The sequence below is a fragment of the Pseudochaenichthys georgianus genome, chromosome 16 (assembly GCF_902827115.2).
Source record: "Pseudochaenichthys georgianus chromosome 16, fPseGeo1.2, whole genome shotgun sequence".
Classification (NCBI taxonomy): domain Eukaryota; kingdom Metazoa; phylum Chordata; class Actinopteri; order Perciformes; family Channichthyidae; genus Pseudochaenichthys; species Pseudochaenichthys georgianus.
The window spans coordinates 4,677,769-4,696,466 of record NC_047518.2 but is presented as its reverse complement, the minus strand read 5'-3'; the positions used below and the strand labels follow the sequence as shown (position 1 = coordinate 4,696,466).

Here is an 18,698-nt window from a genome sequence, read left to right as displayed (position 1 = left end):
GTGAGCTGAGCTGTGCTTTATCTATTTGCCTGTACAGCACTTTGGTCTGGAGGTTTAAAGTGCTTTATAAATAAAGTTGTATTGTAAGCACCCTTATTCAAACAACTGTGAAGACCAGTAGCCACCATCTTATTAATAATATTAATGCTAATAATAATACAATGCAATTTTCCAAAACAAAGTGCATAACATAGTTAAAGCAGGATTAAAAACAAAATAGGATGTATGCAGAATTGCAGATCAATTCAAGGTTATAAACAATGATAACACGGAAATAAAACTGCTAAATGCTATGTTTTGAAGAGTGATTTCACTGATTCGGCAAGCATCACAAAATCTGAAAGTACATGATAAGAAAGTATTGTCCCTGACCCTGTGAGAACATTGAGATGGCATCATAAATGTGTACTGTAACTATACTTGTTTCCCAGAGCTGGTGAAGGGCTTTGCTGAGCCTTGCGTGGAGGAGACGCAGTATAACTTCAGACCGTCCACCTCTCCGCTTACCCACTCCTCTCCAAGTCAGACCTCCATTCCCAAAGCTGATGGGTACTGTTCTACAGATGGTTTTCAGTGAATCAAAGAAATTAATAATAGTAGATTACATATATAGTTATCTTAAAATGGCTTCAGTATAACCACATCTCAAATTGATAAAATAATGACTTAATCATTAATCATAAATAGTCTGTTTAGTTGATTCATATTATTACGGTTAGACACAGGACATTTGCATGTTCAGTCATTATTCATGCATTTCTTTGTTCTTTGTTTTCTTGTCCTAGTATGGTGTCCCCTGATTCGTCCAGTGGTTGTCTAGCAGGCAGACATCCAGGTCTTGACCTCTCTCCTCAGTCAACCTGCTCCAGCCCCAGTCTCAGCAGGCTCACATACATCTCAATGAATGATGGCACTGTCATACCTACACCTGACAGGCAAAAGGTACCGCAGGACAAACTAGAAAATGCATGCGAATGCTGTAAACTGAACATTTGTGGCTGAATTTAGCTGAAAAAGCTGAATATGTTATTAGCTGAATGGTAGCTGCTTTTAGCTACAAATACCAAGTAGGTGTGTTTCTGAACTTAGCGGAGAAATGCAGAAAAGTGAAATGATTTGAATCAAATTGTTACAGCTCAAATGCATTGCAATGACTTTGTTGAAAACTTGAAAGTGAAATGTTAAACTGGAAGAGTAGGAAAAATAGTGAAGAAGCTTAATATTTAAAAGACAAGGTTTAAAAAAGGTATAAACAACAATATGTATAGTCTCAATGTCCTGTAATAGTTGAATAGCGTGCTTTTACACGCGTGCAGATTAAACCCCCGCGAGCGGCTCTGCGCCCGCTCCCGAGAGAGACAGCCTTCTTGCTCGCTCGCGGGAGTGTCAGCCTCGCGGAGTCTGTCTACGCGCGCGTGAAATGTTTCTGGGATTTTGGAGCGGAGCCACTGGACTTTCATTGACAGCTGCAAGGAAACCCGGAGTTGCCAGGTTTGATAAATGCCTGCACTACCAAGAGCCGAGGAGTGACGGCAGCAAAATCAGTTGGACGAGATTGAATGGTAAAATTGTCCATAAAAAAAACTATTATATTCGTAAAGTGTACAGCTAATATATATATATATATATATATATATATATATATATATTTTATATAAAACAATATATTTTTGAGTGGGCTGTATCTGTCGAAAATTGCATATATATTTTAGCTGTACACTTTACGAATATAATAGTTTTTTATGGACAATTTTACCATTCAATCTCGTCCAACTGATTTTGCTGCCGTCACTCCTCTGCTCTTGGTAGTGCAGGCATTTATCAAACCTGGCAACTCCGGGTTTCCTTGCAGCTGTCAATCAAAGTCCAGTGGCTCCGCTCCAAAATCCCAGAAACTTTTCACGCGCGCGTAGACAGACTCCGCGAGGCTGACACTCACATGTGTTACATGCCCCAAACACACAATGTGCACATTTTACACATTGTGTGTCATAAATGTGTAACCAAGATGAACACACTCATTTGTTATTTCTGCACATTTTGTTATATTTCTTTAACCAGAATTAACATTTGATTGTGTTATATCTGCACATTGTGTGTCAATGACGAAGTACCAGGTGGTGGATATGGTTTTTATTAAAAAAATCAAATGCAAGAATAAATTCATTGGACATTTATTTACAAGGATTTCATTAGCACAATATGTCATTAAGAAAATAATTGTTAACATTTAAAAACATTAATATTTTTCTAATTCATCAAATGTTGACAGAATAGATAATTCATAAAATCACACCTAAAAAAAACCTTATACCTTGGTTAAAACAAACTTAATCTTCAGCAAACTATTGTTGTAAATGACTTTCAGCTGAGGGAATATAGTGATGAGACTCTTCACAAGGACCACCTTTTCAGTGTTGGATGGATAATTAAGGATTAAAATGAATGACAAGTGAGCTATTTATTTTTTTCAAAAAGAATACAAAGTTCTAGCATACAAATATTACAAATGCGTGGTAATAAAGCAATTGGTTATAAAGAATGTCCTTTTGTATCAAGCAAATAAAAAAACAATTTTTACAACCAATATATCACTTAAATGCAACAATTATACACATATGGACAACTTTACTATTCAATCTCGTCCAACTGATTTTGCTGCCGTCACTCCTCGGCTCTTGGTAGTTCAGGCATTTATCAAACCTGGCAACTCCGGGTTTCCTTGCAGCTGTCAATCAAAGTCTAGTGGCTCCGCCCCAAAGTGCCAGAAACTTTTCACGCGCACCCAGCAACACCATGGTTACCAGCTGCAGCACTGAGTGCCATTAAGAATGCATTGGATTATATCTGACAATTTTGCCACCTGTTCAAAAACGCTCCTATCAAAAAATTAACAGACCGTGAACATCAGGGATGCTTTTTTCGGGGTTTTGTGTGGTAAATGTGAAGATGGGAGCAGTTTGTCTAAAGCAGTGTTTCTCAAACTTTTTCATACCAAGGACCACTTAACCCATAAAAAAACACTCGCGGACCACCTAACTCCGCAAATATAAATAAACACATCGTTTTTCTAGAACAGATTACAAATCGCCTGATAATGGTACAAACAAGTGGCAACATGTTCGAGGAAGGTGTTGCGCTGGGCTATTTCATGCAATCAAAATTAAAACTTAAGCTCGCTCCATTGCGGAGATATTTCCGCGAGGGTGCGGAAAACTTAAATATATTTATTTATTTCAAATATGAAATGTTACCAATATACTCACGGACCACTAGGGGGCGCTCACGGACCACACTTTGAGAAGCACTGGTCTAAAGTGTTCTCTCTGTTCTGAAGAAAGATCTGGAAATTGTTTACATGGGAGTAGGTGGAATTTGACAAGTTTTTGTCTCTTCATGCCCTCAAGAGGCATTTTGTTTAATATTTGTTCTTTATTATTTTTTATTTTCCAACCTAGGAGAGGTTTTCCTACATTTTACATGAAAAACTATGTCTCGGGAGTGTTGGGTTTGGGAATTATGGCAAGTTGAAAACATTTTTTTGGGCGAATTTCAAGCTGTCCGCCACTCTGTTTTGACATCAAAGCACTCTAGAGTTAACGAGCTGCTACACACTAATGTTAAAATCTGAAGAAAGCCACTTTACCAAGCTCCAAACTAAGTTAAATATCTCAAAGTGTAAAAGATATCAACAATCTGAATAAGAATTGAATAGCTGAAGGTCTTGTGATCATTTTAAAGTTGGAATGAAGTATCTAGCTGAAAGTATGTGGAAGGAGAAGCATTTGGCGCAAGGTGTAGGAAAAGAGGATTTGAAGAGTCGTCCCATTGACTTCCATGTTAAAAAAAAGAGTTTAAAAAGCTGAATATTTCAAAAAGTATCATATTTCCCATCGAGTCCTGAAAAGGCTGAATAGTTTAATATTTGAATGGTTTCTGTAGCTGAAAGTAAGCTAAAGTTATGGAGAGCCAAAGTATTGGCTGAAATAAGGGGAATAAAGAACTATAGTGGAATGCTGGAAATGGTTAATTAATGCAAGAATAACCTTAGATGAAACCATACTAAAAGCTCCCCTCATGTTACACAAAGCAAAATGGTCTACTTACGTGCTGTTTTACAAGGTAAACTTCAGGTCCTGCTCGACACGTTTAAAAAAAAAAATAAATAAAAAAAAAACAGATGCCAGTTTGCCTTCGGGGCACTGCAGAGGTGCCCTTGATCCAGGCACTGGGACCCCAACACTGCTTCCTGGCGCTGTATAATAGCTGCCCACTGCTTTTAATACTTGGATTGGATAAATGCACAGATAACCTTATATTAAAAATGATATGTACATTTCATTTTTCTGTGTATGTATTACTCACAAGTGTCGTATAAATTATTATTCTGTCCACAGAATAACTGCACCATGGCACTGAGCTCCACCATCATCAGGTTCAGTCCAACTCCACCTCTGGATCAAGATGAACAGTCTGCCCAAGATATTCTTGTCTTGCCTAAAAGCCTGGACCAGGTGCGACCACAGCATTCTAAAAGTCTGGACCCACTACCAGCACAGCAGAGTAAAAGCCCAGAGCCCTCACGTAGTGCATCTGGTCTGAGCTGCATTCGCAGCCAGAGTGAATGTAACTACCACTTCCCCGGAGACAGACCTGGGGATCTCTCAGCAGGTTACGGGAACCACAAGCACATCTCTGAGTCCAATGTAAGACAGCTCACTAAAGTGGACTCAGGCTATTGCAGTAATCTGAACATTCAGCAGACTAACAGCAGTGCACCTCCAAGCTCTCAGTGGGGAGCTGCTAGCTCAATGGCATCGTCAGTGTATGCTGGTGGCCTTGGAATGCCATCATACACATCAGGGGGACTTCACTATGTACCCATCCCCAGCTTTAATCCCCAGTGTGCTGGCTTGATTGACCCTCCCCACCAAGGAGATATACAGTCCCTTCTCGCTGGACGCTCACTTTTCAACTCACAGCTGGCTCAGCAGTATTTGGGACCTGAATTTCCATTACATCCCATTGCCTATCATATGGGAGCAACAGGACATGGTCTCTTCAGTGTGTCCTCTACAGGCATGTCTTTTGTCTCTGCTTTTGTGAATGAGATATACCAAAACCACTACAAAGTTAATAATGATGCAACATGATGGTTAAAGCCCCAATAATATATAATACAATGAGATAAATTAGTTCTCTCACTTCCATTTTTTCCACTAGGCATACCCAACACTGAACTACCAGGGAGACACGTCCATCCCACATCGGTTCCTCTGGGTATTCCTGGCTCTGCTGGAACACATCACCTCAGTAGACCCCATCATGGCCAGCAGGATGCGGGAATGATGGGGAAACCCTTCAGTCAATATGGTGTAGAGCCAATTGGGGCTGGTGGTCTTGAGGATCTGAGAGGTAGCCATGGACTTCACTTCCTTTACCTATGTTATTATATCGTGCACACTCTTGAAATGATTTTCTTCTTAATCTTGTATCTTGTAATACCATAATAAGTCATATACAGTATGTGGAAAACTGTTTTGTTAAATACAGGACGACAATTATTTGTTTTGTTTTAGAAAATTGTATCAAGCATTTTCACTCTGAATTTGTAATTGCTGCAAGATTGTCTCCTTCTACAATAAGACGCCACTTCCAACTTGTTCTCCATGGAGTGGCAGCATTTCCCTGCATCAGCTCTCCCTGTTCCACTGTCATCCTCAGGACAAGTGGTGGTGCCAGAAGAACTGCGGTTCCCTCACACCTGCTGTGTCGGCATCGCTTCACAAACCTCCCTGAGTCTCTTCAACCCCTCGGAGAGATGGCAGCAAGTAGCAATTACTGTCACCAGCTTGGCCATTGATGGCGAGAAGGTGAGCAGAGCTGGCTTGATGCTATACAGTGGCAAAGAGCATAATGCATCAAATATCGTAAAAATGGTATCGTCGGCTTGTAATAACTTGCAACATTATTTGAGTCTCCTGAATGTGCTCAGAACCAGGTCTAAGCTCAGAGGGGGTCTTTCTCTGTAGCAGCTCGGACACTGTGGAGTGATCTGCCCTGCCCATCAGACAGGCCTCCACACCGCCCGTTTATAAACCGCTTCTGAAATCCCAGCTCTTCTCCTTGGTGTATTGACATCTTGTAGATTGTTGCTTTTATGCTTTTAAAGTGTGTGTGTGTGTGTGTGTGTGTGTGTGTGTGTGTGTGTGTGTGTGTGTGTGTGTGTGGTGTGTGTGTGTGTGTGTGTGTGTGTGTGTGTGTGTGTGTGTGTGTGTGTGTGTGTGTGTGTGTGTGTGTGTGTGTGTGTGTGTGTGTGTGTGTGTGTGTGTGGGGGTGTGGGTGTGTGTGTGTGTGTGTGTGTGTGTGTGTGTGTGTGTGTGTGTGTGTGTGTGTGTGTGTGTGTGGTTTATTTGACTGACTGGATAGCACGTTGGTCTGGAGGTTTTAAAGTGCTTTATAAATAAAGCTGTATTGTATGATTGACTGTAAGATTAGCAGTTAACCTGGTTCCTTAAATCGCTTAATAGTTAATATTCAGGTTCACCCCTCTTGACAACAATGCTCACATTCTTCCTTCTGTCTTTGTTGCCAACCCTGCAGGTGGATAGCCTCCCGTTCCAGTGGCTTATAGTGAAAAACAAAACCATCATTGCCCCCAAGAGTACAGAGGAGCAGAAGTTGTTGTTTATCCCCCCACAGGCCGGTGTCTACCAGTGTGTCTTTAGTGTCTGCTCCTGGCCGGCGTCTGCCGAGACAGAGGTTGCAGCCAGGGCCAACATCTTTGCTAAAAGAGTTGTTCTGGTTGCGATAGCAGAGAATCCTGCGCTAGAGGTAAGGGCCCCAGTGCAAAGATCACACTCTTCAGAGATTCATTCAACATTGTGTTTTAATATTGTAGAGATTCAATGCTAATCACACTTTTATTTAAATCGAATATGTTGCTTATCAATTGCAAGAAAGGTTTTAAATTGAGTTTGATTCCCAGGTTGAATTAAATGAATCGGGCTGTCTGGATTTTGGAGACCTTTCAGGAGGCAGTGCCAGATCCCTTCCCCTCAAACTGCTCAACATGACTCATGCTACAGTGCCCATCCGTCTGGTCATCAGTGCAGTGAGTAAATAGTACCATTTAGAAATGTTCTCATTACCAGCACTTGCTTTTCTTTGCAGTGCAAAAACACAGCAGTGAGCATGATAAACAATATCTGAGTGGTTCACATCTCATTTACCCAGAACGCTACAGCCTGGAGGTGCTTCACCTTTTCCAGGCACCCTGTTGCCAACACATCTGAGGCGCAACAGCAGGCTGGACATATGGCCGCAGTGTCCTCTCCCTCGGTGATGAATCATGTGATGCATGCCAGCTACGAACAGGTTAGAATTGCCATAATCCTTATAACCTCATTCAGCTTCGTGGTCTCTTATTTTATTATTCATTCATTCTGCCAGTTTTTCTTTTGTGTTTTGACTAAAGCATGCTCAGGCAATTGTGGTATCCACCTAAATGAAAAGTGTTATTGCTGTGATAAGACAGGTAGAGATGTGGGTAACATAGTTTCACAGTTCTAATTCTCTGTATCCGCTAGTAAGCAGTGGAATTTGCTTCATCAGTAACATGACAAATTACACTTTTGTTCTCTTTTTTCAGAATCCACAGGGCTTTATGGTCTGGGTTCACTTTAAGGCTCCTCAGAAGTACACAGTTACTTCAGGTAATCTATTTGGATTAGATACTTGACACTTTATTATAGTCACTGCCAGAGGTCACAAATTGTATGACTTTTGACTCGACTTGATAATATCACAAAATACTTGCAACTCGACTTGATTAGACTTGATACTTTAATGCAGGGGTCTCACCGCGTCGATCGCAAGCTTCAGCCGCTCCTACTCAGCTTTGCTGAAAATCCATGCAGGCAGAGGCGGGACTTTATTTTGATGGCCACACTATGCGGCCAATCATATGCGAGGACGCACTAGGATCATACCATTATGTGAAAGAAGGGAGGGGGGGCAGACGCTCCAAAGATAGCAAGTATAGTGGTAGAGGCCAGCTGCACAGAGAGTCAGAAAGAAGGGGAGACGGATTCAAATGTAAACACGCAGGGGAAAAAGTCAAGAAATGAGCGAAAACAGAAAAAGAAGCTTCTGGCTGCATTTCAATGATATTGGAGAAAGCAAAGCTGAGTGCAGGATTCGTAAAGCCGACAGATCGCGTTCGCACCGGAATAAGTTCCTGGGGAAGGATTAGGCAAATGAAGCCGCTGACGTCACTCCTTCTTCTGCTTTGGGTTTACTGGCAGGCCGCAAACAACTTCACGACGTATACTGCCACCCAAACAGTGTTGCCAACTTGCCGACTTTGTCGTTAAATTTGGCGGCTTTCCAAACCCTCCGGCTACTTATTTTTGTGAAAAGTGACTAACGACTGATCTAACTACTTGTAATGCTGTTATAGGGTCTTTTCTGGTGTTTGGAGACTCACGTATTGTTCAGCAGTTAACGAGCCGCGGGTGCTGCCGTGAGCCCCTCTGCCCTCCCATAGTACTCACAGGCGCTAGTTGCCTCCCGCAGCAGCTCAGCTGCAGTCAGAGCAGAGAGGAGACAGCCACACCCTCCCGCGTCGAGACTGTAAATGAATTGCGCATGCGCCAAGCCGTCCTGGTTTTGAGAGGGATTTAAATGTAAATTGTAAATGTTTCTTCACCGTCACACTATAATAAATAACTGCCTTTGCTTTGACTCACACAGCCTCAGTCACTTAATCACCTCGTCCACTGTGTGTGTGCCTCTCTGTGACAAGCTAAACATTCACGTAGGTCATCATGGCACAGTCTAAACTGTATTCACAAAAGTACAGAAAGGAGTGGGAATCAAACCCTGAGTTTAAAGGATGGTTGAAGCCATTTATTGGAGATGACACACGGGCATACTGCCTTTATTGTAAGGGAGATTTCTACTTAAAACTATTCCTACTTTGTCTAATAGACATTTCTGATCTACTGTCGTCTGGATTTACTCTGGTGGTTTTAAGTTTTGATCTTTGAAGGGGGTGGAACGTTTTTTTTACCGCCATTACATGATATGCAAATTAGGCGATGATGTCATTTAGGGATTTCTGGTGACTTTTCGGACAGCCAATAGCTACTTTCCTTACTATGGAGTTGGCAACACTGCACCCAAGGTCCCAGGCCGGAAGTCCCCCGGAGTTGGGGACTGATTTACTCTGAAGGCTTCAGTAGAAGCTGCTGGGAGCCTTCCGAGTAAATCGCCAGAACGCCGACACCTCCTCATCTCCACCGCTCCCATGTTTTATTTTGTGTTGCCATAAGTTAGTCTCTCTGCGTTTGTGCGCTGGGCCAATGCTAATGCAAGGATAATAAAATGGCGGCTTCACAAAAGTTTTTGGGAGTTTTACGGGGCGTGGTTTGCAATCCGCCCAGCCAATCAGACAGGAACCTTTTTCTCCCATGAAAGTACCTGCTTTCTAGCAGGGACGGAAAAAGGGGTAAAAAAGGTTCTGATGAACTAATTTTTGTTCCGGATCTTTTTGGTGTGAACGCGACATTTCGGAACTATATCGGAACTAAGATGGGAAAAGTACTGCGGTGTGAACGCGACTATGGAGCTGCAGTGATGCAAGTCAAATTTCAGACTTGATCTGACCAATAAAGTATTATCCTATATACCTACTTAACGTATTAAGTACGTGTTCTTTTGCCGATAATGACCACCTCGCTGCACATCATCCCTTACAAATAAATGGATTGTGGGTCCCTTATAGCATCTTGTACACAGTGGAAATAAACATTCTGGTCAACTTAACATCAGGGATCTTATAAACTAATCTAATTCTGAATCAAACCGTCACAGTAGCCCAACCTTACTGTTCCCTCCAACCCTATAATGCCAAGTGTATCATATTTGATACATGAGTTTCTGAGACCTCTACTTCATCCAAATGACTAGTACGTTCCTAAAAGACCTGTTGTATGCAATGGGATACATGTCTTCTGCCCTCTGGTGGATCATTCGGGCACTGCCGGCTGTAGATCGCTTTTAATGACCAAATCCAAAATGGCTACCGTCATGTAACGGTTCAGATGCTTTTGGAAACGTCATCTTTGCCAATATTGAATAAATTACGGTAAGAATTACTTTTATATTGTTACTGATATTTCACTATGAATATTTACTGTATTGAAGCAATCAGTTTATATTTTGTAGCTTATTTCATAGAGAAATCTTGTTGAAAATGTATGTATCAAATAGTATATAGCAGGTTTTTGAGTACATTTCTCCGGAAAATATGTGACGTTGGAAAATATGTGTCGTTGTAGTACATTTCATGATGCAATCTGCATTATGCTTACCACAATGTCAAAAACACTGTTTAGATTATTTAATTAACCTGTTAAGACGAGAGCCCCCTCAGTCGGGGGCTGCGAGGTGTTTTTTCAAACAGACATCACAACACGTAGCATTACGGAGCAAAAACGGAACATCGTCTCACCTTAGCTGTTATACTGATCAAACGTCGATTTAAAAACGCAGCTGAAAGTTAATCCAATGTGTCTGTCACTTTGAAAAAATTATTGATAATCCATAATTCCATTTTTATGTAAAAATCGGAGAATAAAAGTTAGCTGCTAATGCAATTCCTATGCATACCTCCTGAAGAATGTCATGCGGTTGATGAAATGATGGTGCCGTTCAACGGAAAAGTCTCAACTTCGTGTTTATATGCCAGCAAAGTCTCACAAATGGGGGTTCAAGATGTGGGGATGTGCTGGACAAAGTGGCTACCTTTATGACTTTGATGTTTGTCAAGGTCCAGAAAATCCAGACAAGGAGAATCTGATGTTGGTGTTACTGGAGATGTTGTACTGAAAATGACATCAACCCTTCCAGCAGGAAGAAATCACAACGTCTTTGCAGACAACTATTTCACATCAGTTCTACTGGTCGACCACCTGAAAGGGAGAGGAATCCACTACATAGGCACTGTCCGAATGAACAGGGTCAAAGACTGCAACATGATGGATGAAAAAGGGAAGAGGGCCAATGGACTTCAGAGTAAACCAGGAAAACATCATCGTTAGATGGTTTGACAACAAAACTGTGAACCTACTCTCCTCTTATGTTGGCATCGAACCAACTGGAAGTGTGAAAAGGTGGGATTGAAAAACCAAGACACACATTATGGTTCCCAGACCAGCCATTGTTGAAGCATACAAGTTCATGGGAGGTGTTGACCTCCTTGATATGCTGTCTGCACTCTACAAATTCAGCTTCAAATCCCGGAGATGGTACATGTACATTTGGTGGCACACTGTCACAGTGGCAGTTATCAATGCATGGAACCTCTACAGAAGAGACTTGAGCCCAGGATAAAACCCATGACCTTGCGAAGGTTTCATGCTTCTGTTGGCACTTCCCTTACAAGTGCAGGAAAGGGCAAAATCAAGCGTGGCAGACCACTATCCTCTCCAGAACCGGACACAACACCCCCCCCCCCCCCCCCCGTAAAAGGCAACACTCCAGTGTGCCTGCTGATGTGAGAAAGGTTGGCATTGATCATTCCCCAACATGGGAAACCCGACAGAGATGCAAGCACTGCACAGGCAATCATTTCGCACGTGTACAGTGTACTGTGCTTCACAGGGAATAGAACAAAACACATTACTTTACCAGCAGAGAGAAAATTGATTAGTAAATTATTAATATGATGAATAAAGAGCAGTTTGATCTGCAATTCAATAATGAACAACTATGCATTTACTGATTGTTTTTGTTTGTATTAGTGTTATGGTACTCTTTAATTTTTGAGTTCAGGGGCAACTTGTTTGAGAAATTAATACATTGTGTAAAAGCACTCATTTGTGTACGTTTTAGATATTATATTGTTTTTTGGTGAAAAGCACATAATGACTTGTTTAAGACTTTTTTTTCAAAGTTTTGGACTTGCCCATCGGGACTTGACTCTGGACTTTGGTGCAAAGACTTGAGACTTACTTGTGACTTGCAAAACAATGACTTGGTCCAATATCCATCCTTGCATTTCTCATTATTATACACCTGGAGTTCTATGACACTAAAGACTATCAGCTGAAACATACATACATACATACATACACAAACCATTTTAAATGTACTTACGGACCAAATATTTTCTGTTAACCCTATCTGTGTGTGGCTGTGCTTGTCAGGAGAGCTTGGTCCTGCTGATGAGTACAATGGTCGTGTGGACATTGAAGTGGATTCTCCTGGTCCTAGTCACGTGATCAGGAGTGTTCCCCTCAAGGCCAAATGTGGAACTGCAAGGGTCCATGCTCCTAAAGACCTGCAGGTAGTAAAACTGCTATGTTTTTTTTGTCGACTGACATTGTATCTCTGCCCACCACTACAGTTCAAACACATTGTTATGCATGTTTGTATCTCTGATTAATGAGATACACCAGCTTGAATTGTAAACCACTTTTACCCGCACAAGGTATATTTTAAAGATAATGAAAAAAAGGAGTCTCAAAAAAGAGAATGCATAGAATATACTTACCAATTTTGGACAATAAGTCTAATCAGTTTCTTAATATTTCTGTTTAAAAGCAGTAAGCCTGTAGCTTACGCAACTTTAAAATAGGTTATTTAGTTAAACTTAACTGTGAGATAGTCTTCGCCATAGATAGGGTATCTTGCAATTGTAAAATGAGTATCATCCAAATGTTTAAACAGCAGCAAGCAGATGGAGAATTAGTTTGACATCTGTACAAGTACACATGAGCACTCATGTGCATGTGCACTCATGTGCATGTGCGTGCATGTGCACTCATGTGCATGTGCACTCACTCACTTAAAACTTTGAAATGTTGCCGTTTTTTTTTTTTTTATTAACGTGATGGGTCTGATATTTCAAACTGCATTTTAAAAGGGTTGGTTGTGTTTCATATGATGTCAAAAGACATTGGGAAATGAAATGACTAGATCAATAATGAATACAAGCAATTTAGTTTGTTTTAACTTTTGTATCATCATGTTCATGTTTAGTTCTTTGTTCAGCTTTTCTTGGCCTCTGTAGAGATGGCCGTAAAATACTTGTTGTGCTTCTTTTGTCTAGACTGTCAGTCTGTCTGTTCCACTGGGTAAATCTAGTCAACAGACGCTGCCATTAAAGAATGCTGGAAACATTGACGTGCAGCTGAAACTCAAGGTAATTCTGACCTTTACTTTTCCAATCAGATCTGGGGTTTGGGTAAGCCTCTGTGACATTTTGTGTTCAGACTGTGAAACATACAGTAGGGATTCATTGCTATTTAGCTACTTTTATTCTCCATCTCTAACCTCCTTGTTGCCTCCCATCATTCTCGTGCCTCATTCAAACATTTGCCCTCTCACTTATATTCCTTCTATAGTGCAGTGATGCTGAGGACATTTTTTCTGTGACACCTGATGAACTGTTCCTGAGGATGGGAGAGGAGCAAGGCATCGTGGTCTCCTTCAAAGCACAGGGCAGCAGGAAATATCAAGAAAGGTATACAAACATACATTTCTTTTGCAGCAGTTCACATGGACAGCCATGGGTTCTGTACATTGGATACAAAGTAGGGTTGCCAGAAACTGACCATGATCAAAATCGATTATTCGGCAGCCCTGGCGAATAATAATCGATTATTCGACCAACCGACCCCCCCCCCCCACAGTACAAACAACAAACAAGCATGTCATCACAACGACGTAGCCTTGAAGTGAAGTTGGTAATGGCCGGCTGTGCTGCGTCTTTCTCTGTAACCACTTTGGCGTGCTTCGCACTCAAATGCCAACGCATTGTTGAGGTTGAGCTGTGATAGACCAACGTCTTTTCGCAGAGCTTGCATTTAACTTCCTTTGGACTTGTAAGTTTGAAGTAGTTCCACGAGGAGGAACTCTTTTTACCTGCCGCTTTGTTCATCTTTAGTCGCACGTGTGAGGGAGAGGGGGGGTGGGGGCGGGGTCGGTGTGTAGCGTGCTGCAGCAGCAGTCTGCTCTGCACGCAGGCTTCCTCCAAGTTTACAGTAAAACAAACTGGTGGTGTGACCAATGACCATTTACAATTATTAATACTATTACTATTATTAGCATATATATTTTGGTTGAAACTAAGCCAGAAAAAAAAAAATACATAAATAAAAAAAAATATATATATATATATATATATATATATATATATATAAAATCGATTTTTAAAAATAATATTCGATTATGGAGACTGTAGCGAATAATCGAATAATCGCTGGCATCCCTAATACAAAGTACAACATAATGCATTTGACATCTCTTATCTCTTTATATTAGGGGGACTTGCTATGCTTAGATGAACAGTTCATAAGCAAGAGTCTTGGGTTATATCCTTGTATATCCCAAACATGTCACATCTTCAGTGGCCATCTTTAAAACCCATTTGGATTGACTTGGTGGTGCTTGTTTTGTTGCAGCCTTCTCACCATCTTGGTGCTGCCATCAGGTCCTCAGTATGAGGTAACCCTGAAAGGCGAAGTTGTCCCAGAGGACTCAGGGAAAGCTTCCAGTCCCTCTGCTGATGTCGTTGTTCCCGCTGTGGCCAATGATGTTCCACCAATTCTCTCTAATAAACAGTTTGTAGCCTGGGGAGGAGTCACTCTGGGACGAGCTGTGTAAGTAACTTTTCCATTAATTTCATAATTTGTTTTTGTTACTAAATAAAACACTTATAGGTATCAATTATTCATTGAAAAGTAATCCATAAAAAACCTGAAGTCCAGTCGTCTATGTTTTTCAATTCAATCTTGTGTAATGGTGTTCATAAGAAGGGACAGAAGTCTATAGGGAGTGTTATTTCTCAGAAGCTATTGCAACATAATGGACAATTTCTCATTGAATGGAGGTAAAGTACTGACAGCAGTAAGGAGCTAAAATTCCCAAACACAATGAATGCATTCATTCTTTCTCTTGGACCCAGCTTTAGCTCAGCTGTCTTATTAGGTCAGGAGTCAGGACAAAAATATAATCACTCAATATCAAATCAAAGTTTGTCAAAGACATTTAGTTTGACATGGGACTGCTGGACACAAATTGTTAATACATTACTTATCTGCCATTGCTTTCCAGGCAACAGAAGCTGGTTCTAAGGAACAATTCGACCGACGCCACACAGCAGCTACGTTTGCTTATCCGTGGTCAAGACCAGGATTGTTTTCAGGTAGATTGTAATATTTTCAAATTGGAAAACATGACATCTCTATTCTCTTTTATCTTTCTCACATCCTGTTTTTGTGTTTGCACATCCTGTCATAGTGCCATAGTTGTTTATATAAAACAGAACTATGGAAGCAAACAAGAGACAGAAGTATTTGAATTTTATCAGACACCAAATTTATAGCATTGAAAATAATTACTTTGAAAATCATGTATCTGAATTTTTTTGCTCAGAATTTACCTATGTGAAATAAAAATGTAACAATTCAAGTAGTCAATAGTCAAATTCAGATCCCAAAAATTCAAGTGAAAAAAATTAGAATGCGCAATTTCGGTGTTTAAAATTCGACTTCAAAAAATGTCGGTGTTTAAAATTCGATGTCCAAAATTGCGATGCAATATCATCCGAGCTACTCAGACAGGATAAGCAATCGAGCCCGAATGCAATCAAACCGACTTCTGGCCTATCAGAGCCAAGCGGCGAACTCCGGGACAGAGTGCGGTGAAGCCCAATGCTGCAAACAGTAGGCGATGGATGCAGATGGGAGCAATTCCCGTATACCCTATGTTAAAATGTCCAACTTAACATCAGAAAATGTACATGTTTCTAGCCTGGATCCACAAAAACATATTCTGTATATAGTTAGATTCCCCCTTCATGACAACGGAACTGCTGCTCCTAGCTCCTCTGTCGGACGGCCCGTCCACACAGCGGCGTGCGTTGACGCTTGCCGGCTGGCGTGTCTGACACTCGACCAACAACCAATCACATGAATCTCCTGCCCCAGACACACAAGCACGCGTTTTGATTGGCTAGAGCTTGTACTGGCATATGATTCGATTGGCTGACGCCTCCGTCGAGGCGTCAAAAGTTGAACATTGATCAACTTTTGAAGCGTGCAACGCCAGCAACGCTCCACGTCGCTTCCCAAAATGCAGTTTGGCTAAAAGTGACGTCACAGACCGTCCATGAATGCTGTTTCTTCGGTAAGTCAACCCTGCGTACTTTATGTTATGTTACTGGTGTTTTTATTTAGCTAACGTTAATGAATGTTTAGAGTTGGGTTAGCATTTGAGCAATCGGTAACTCCATCTGTGCTATGCGTAGCATCCAAGTTAAACGTAATAAAGAAGTATAAAACATTAAGTGGGATGCTACTGTATACCAAAAGGCTTCTGTGCGAGGTTGGTAAAATAAGGTCATCCTTGTACGTTGGATAGTTAGTTTGCTAGTTAGGTTACTGTATGTATTGTTAAGGTTCATTTCAATTCGCTATGCTCTACTATAGCATAAAATAGACTAGCTAACGTCAACGTATTGTTGAAGAGAGGCTTAGTGTATATTAAATCAACCTCACAATGAAATGTGTGTATCTTTAAAATATGAACGTCACATTTCAAGATGGTCCAGAAATAACGCTCCCTTAGATATTGTCATGTGGATTGTTGAACTGGAGTTATTTATTGCAGCTAACCGCCTATCCGACGAACGACCCAAACATTGTTGTTTTTAATATTATTACCAATGCCTCTTAATTGTATTATCACACTTGAGAAACAGCCTTATCGTGGCTGTAGAACGGAACATGTAACTTAATTCCTGCATTTAAGGACGATGAATAGCGTAGTCAATGCTTTAGTGACAAGGAAATTATTTGTTTAGATATTACGTTATCTGTGACTTCAGTGAGAATTAAGCTTATCCATTGCATTTGTTAAATAGGTTTGTGTCTTACCCGTGTGATACATATGCCATATGAAAACAAATTAATTTGACTGACTCATGAAAAACTCATCCAAAGTAACAGTAAAATAAAAAGGACCTACAAAATAATACTCAATCAAACTGATACAGTAGAAGGACTGTGATATCCAGCAATTTCTTAAGTATAACAATAAGATTATGACCTGTTTTTTAAAAGAAGATAAAAAGTTTGCATGTAAAGAAGTCTGTAACCCACGCATGTAACTTTACATCTGTTTGTTCAAAGTCTCCTTAAGGTGACCCAGACAGGCTGGACCAGAGGAGAAGAGACAGATCTGGACTCCTAACAGCAGGTAACTGCTGCACGGATTCCAAGGTACACCTTTTTCATACTTTGCAAAGAATGCATAAAGTAATAACTCTAATACACTGATATACAGTGGGGCAAAAAAGTAGTCAGCCACCAATTGTGCAAGTTCTCCCACTTAAAAAGATGAGAGGCATGCAATTTTCATCCTAGGTATACCTCAACTATGAGAGACAGAATGGGGGGAAAGAATCCAGGAAATCACATTGTAGGATTTTTAATTAATTAATTGGTCAATTCCTCTGTAAAATAAGTATTTGGTCACCTACAAACAAACGAGATGTCTGGCTCTCACAGACCTGTAACTTCTTCTTTAAGAGCCTCCTCAGTCCTCCACTCGTTAACTGTATTAATGGTACCTGTTTGAACTCGTTATCAGTATAAAAGACACCTGTCCACAACCTCAAACAGTCACACTCCCAACTCCCCTATGGCCAAGACCAAAGAGCTGTCAAAGGACACCAGAAACAAAATTATAGACCTGCACCAGGCTGGGAAGACTGAATCTGCAATAGGTAAGCAGCTTGGTGTGAAGAAATCAACTGTGGGAGCAATTATTAGAAAATGGAAGACATACAAGACCACTGATAATCTCCCTCGATCTGGGGCTCCACGCAAGATCTCACTTCGTGGGGTCAAAATTATCACAAGAACGGTGAGCAAAAATCCCAGAACCACACGGGGGGACCGAGTCAATGACCTGCAGAGAGCTGGGACCAAAGTAACAAAGGCTACCATCAGTAACACACTACACCGCCAGGGACTCAAATCCTGCAGTGCCAGACGTGTCCCCCTGCTTAAGCCAGTACATGTCCAGGCCCGTCTGAAGTTTGCTAGAGAGCATTTAGATCATCCAGAAGAGGATTGGGAGAATGTCATATGGTCAGATGAAACCAAAATACAACTTGTTGGTAAAAACTCAACTAGACGTGTTTGGAGAAGAAACAATGCTGAGTTGCATCCAAAGAACACCATACCTACTGTGAAACATGGGGGTGGAAACATCATGCTTTGGGGCTTTTTTTCTGCAAAGGGACCAGGACGACTGATCCGTGTAAAGGAAAGAATGAATGGGGCCATGTGTCATGAGATTTTGAGTAACAACCTCCTTCCATCAGCAAGGACATTGAAGATGAAACGTGGCTGGGTCTTTCAGCATGACAATGATTCCAAACACACTGCCCGGGCAACGAAGGAGTGGCTTCGTAAGAAGCATTTCAAGGTCCTGGAGTGGCCTAGCCAGTCTCCAGATCTCAACCCCACAGAAAATCTTTGGAGGGAGTTGAAAGTCTGTGTTGCCCAGCGACAGCCCCAAAACATCACTGCTCTAGAAGAGATCTGCATGGAGGAATGGGCCAAAAATACCAGCAACAGTGTGTGAAAACCTTGTGAAGACTTACAGAAAACATTTGACCT

The 18,698-nt window shown here is 41.1% G+C and overlaps 1 protein-coding gene across 5 annotated transcripts in view; it reads left to right on the top strand.

The window, feature by feature from the left end:
- cep192 (centrosomal protein 192) overlaps positions 1–18,698 on the top strand; it is a 55,570-nt gene that overhangs the window by 11,361 nt on the left and 25,511 nt on the right. For 3 of the 5 annotated variants that reach the window (XM_071205791.1, XM_071205793.1, XM_071205790.1), the window contains exons 22-35: positions 432–549; positions 786–942; positions 4,398–5,079; positions 5,224–5,415; positions 5,698–5,873; positions 6,604–6,834; positions 6,989–7,114; positions 7,237–7,377; positions 7,652–7,715; positions 12,213–12,352; positions 13,118–13,210; positions 13,413–13,531; positions 14,472–14,669; positions 15,124–15,214. In XM_071205791.1, coding sequence (XP_071061892.1) covers positions 432–549; positions 786–942; positions 4,398–5,079; positions 5,224–5,415; positions 5,698–5,873; positions 6,604–6,834; positions 6,989–7,114; positions 7,237–7,377; positions 7,652–7,715; positions 12,213–12,352; positions 13,118–13,210; positions 13,413–13,531; positions 14,472–14,669; positions 15,124–15,214 — 2,528 coding nt within the window. The remainder of the gene's footprint in view (positions 1–431; positions 550–785; positions 943–4,397; positions 5,080–5,223; positions 5,416–5,697; positions 5,874–6,603; positions 6,835–6,988; positions 7,115–7,236; positions 7,378–7,651; positions 7,716–12,212; positions 12,353–13,117; positions 13,211–13,412; positions 13,532–14,471; positions 14,670–15,123; positions 15,215–18,698) is intronic. The other 2 variants (XM_034101900.2, XM_071205792.1) reach the window with 1 other exon arrangement.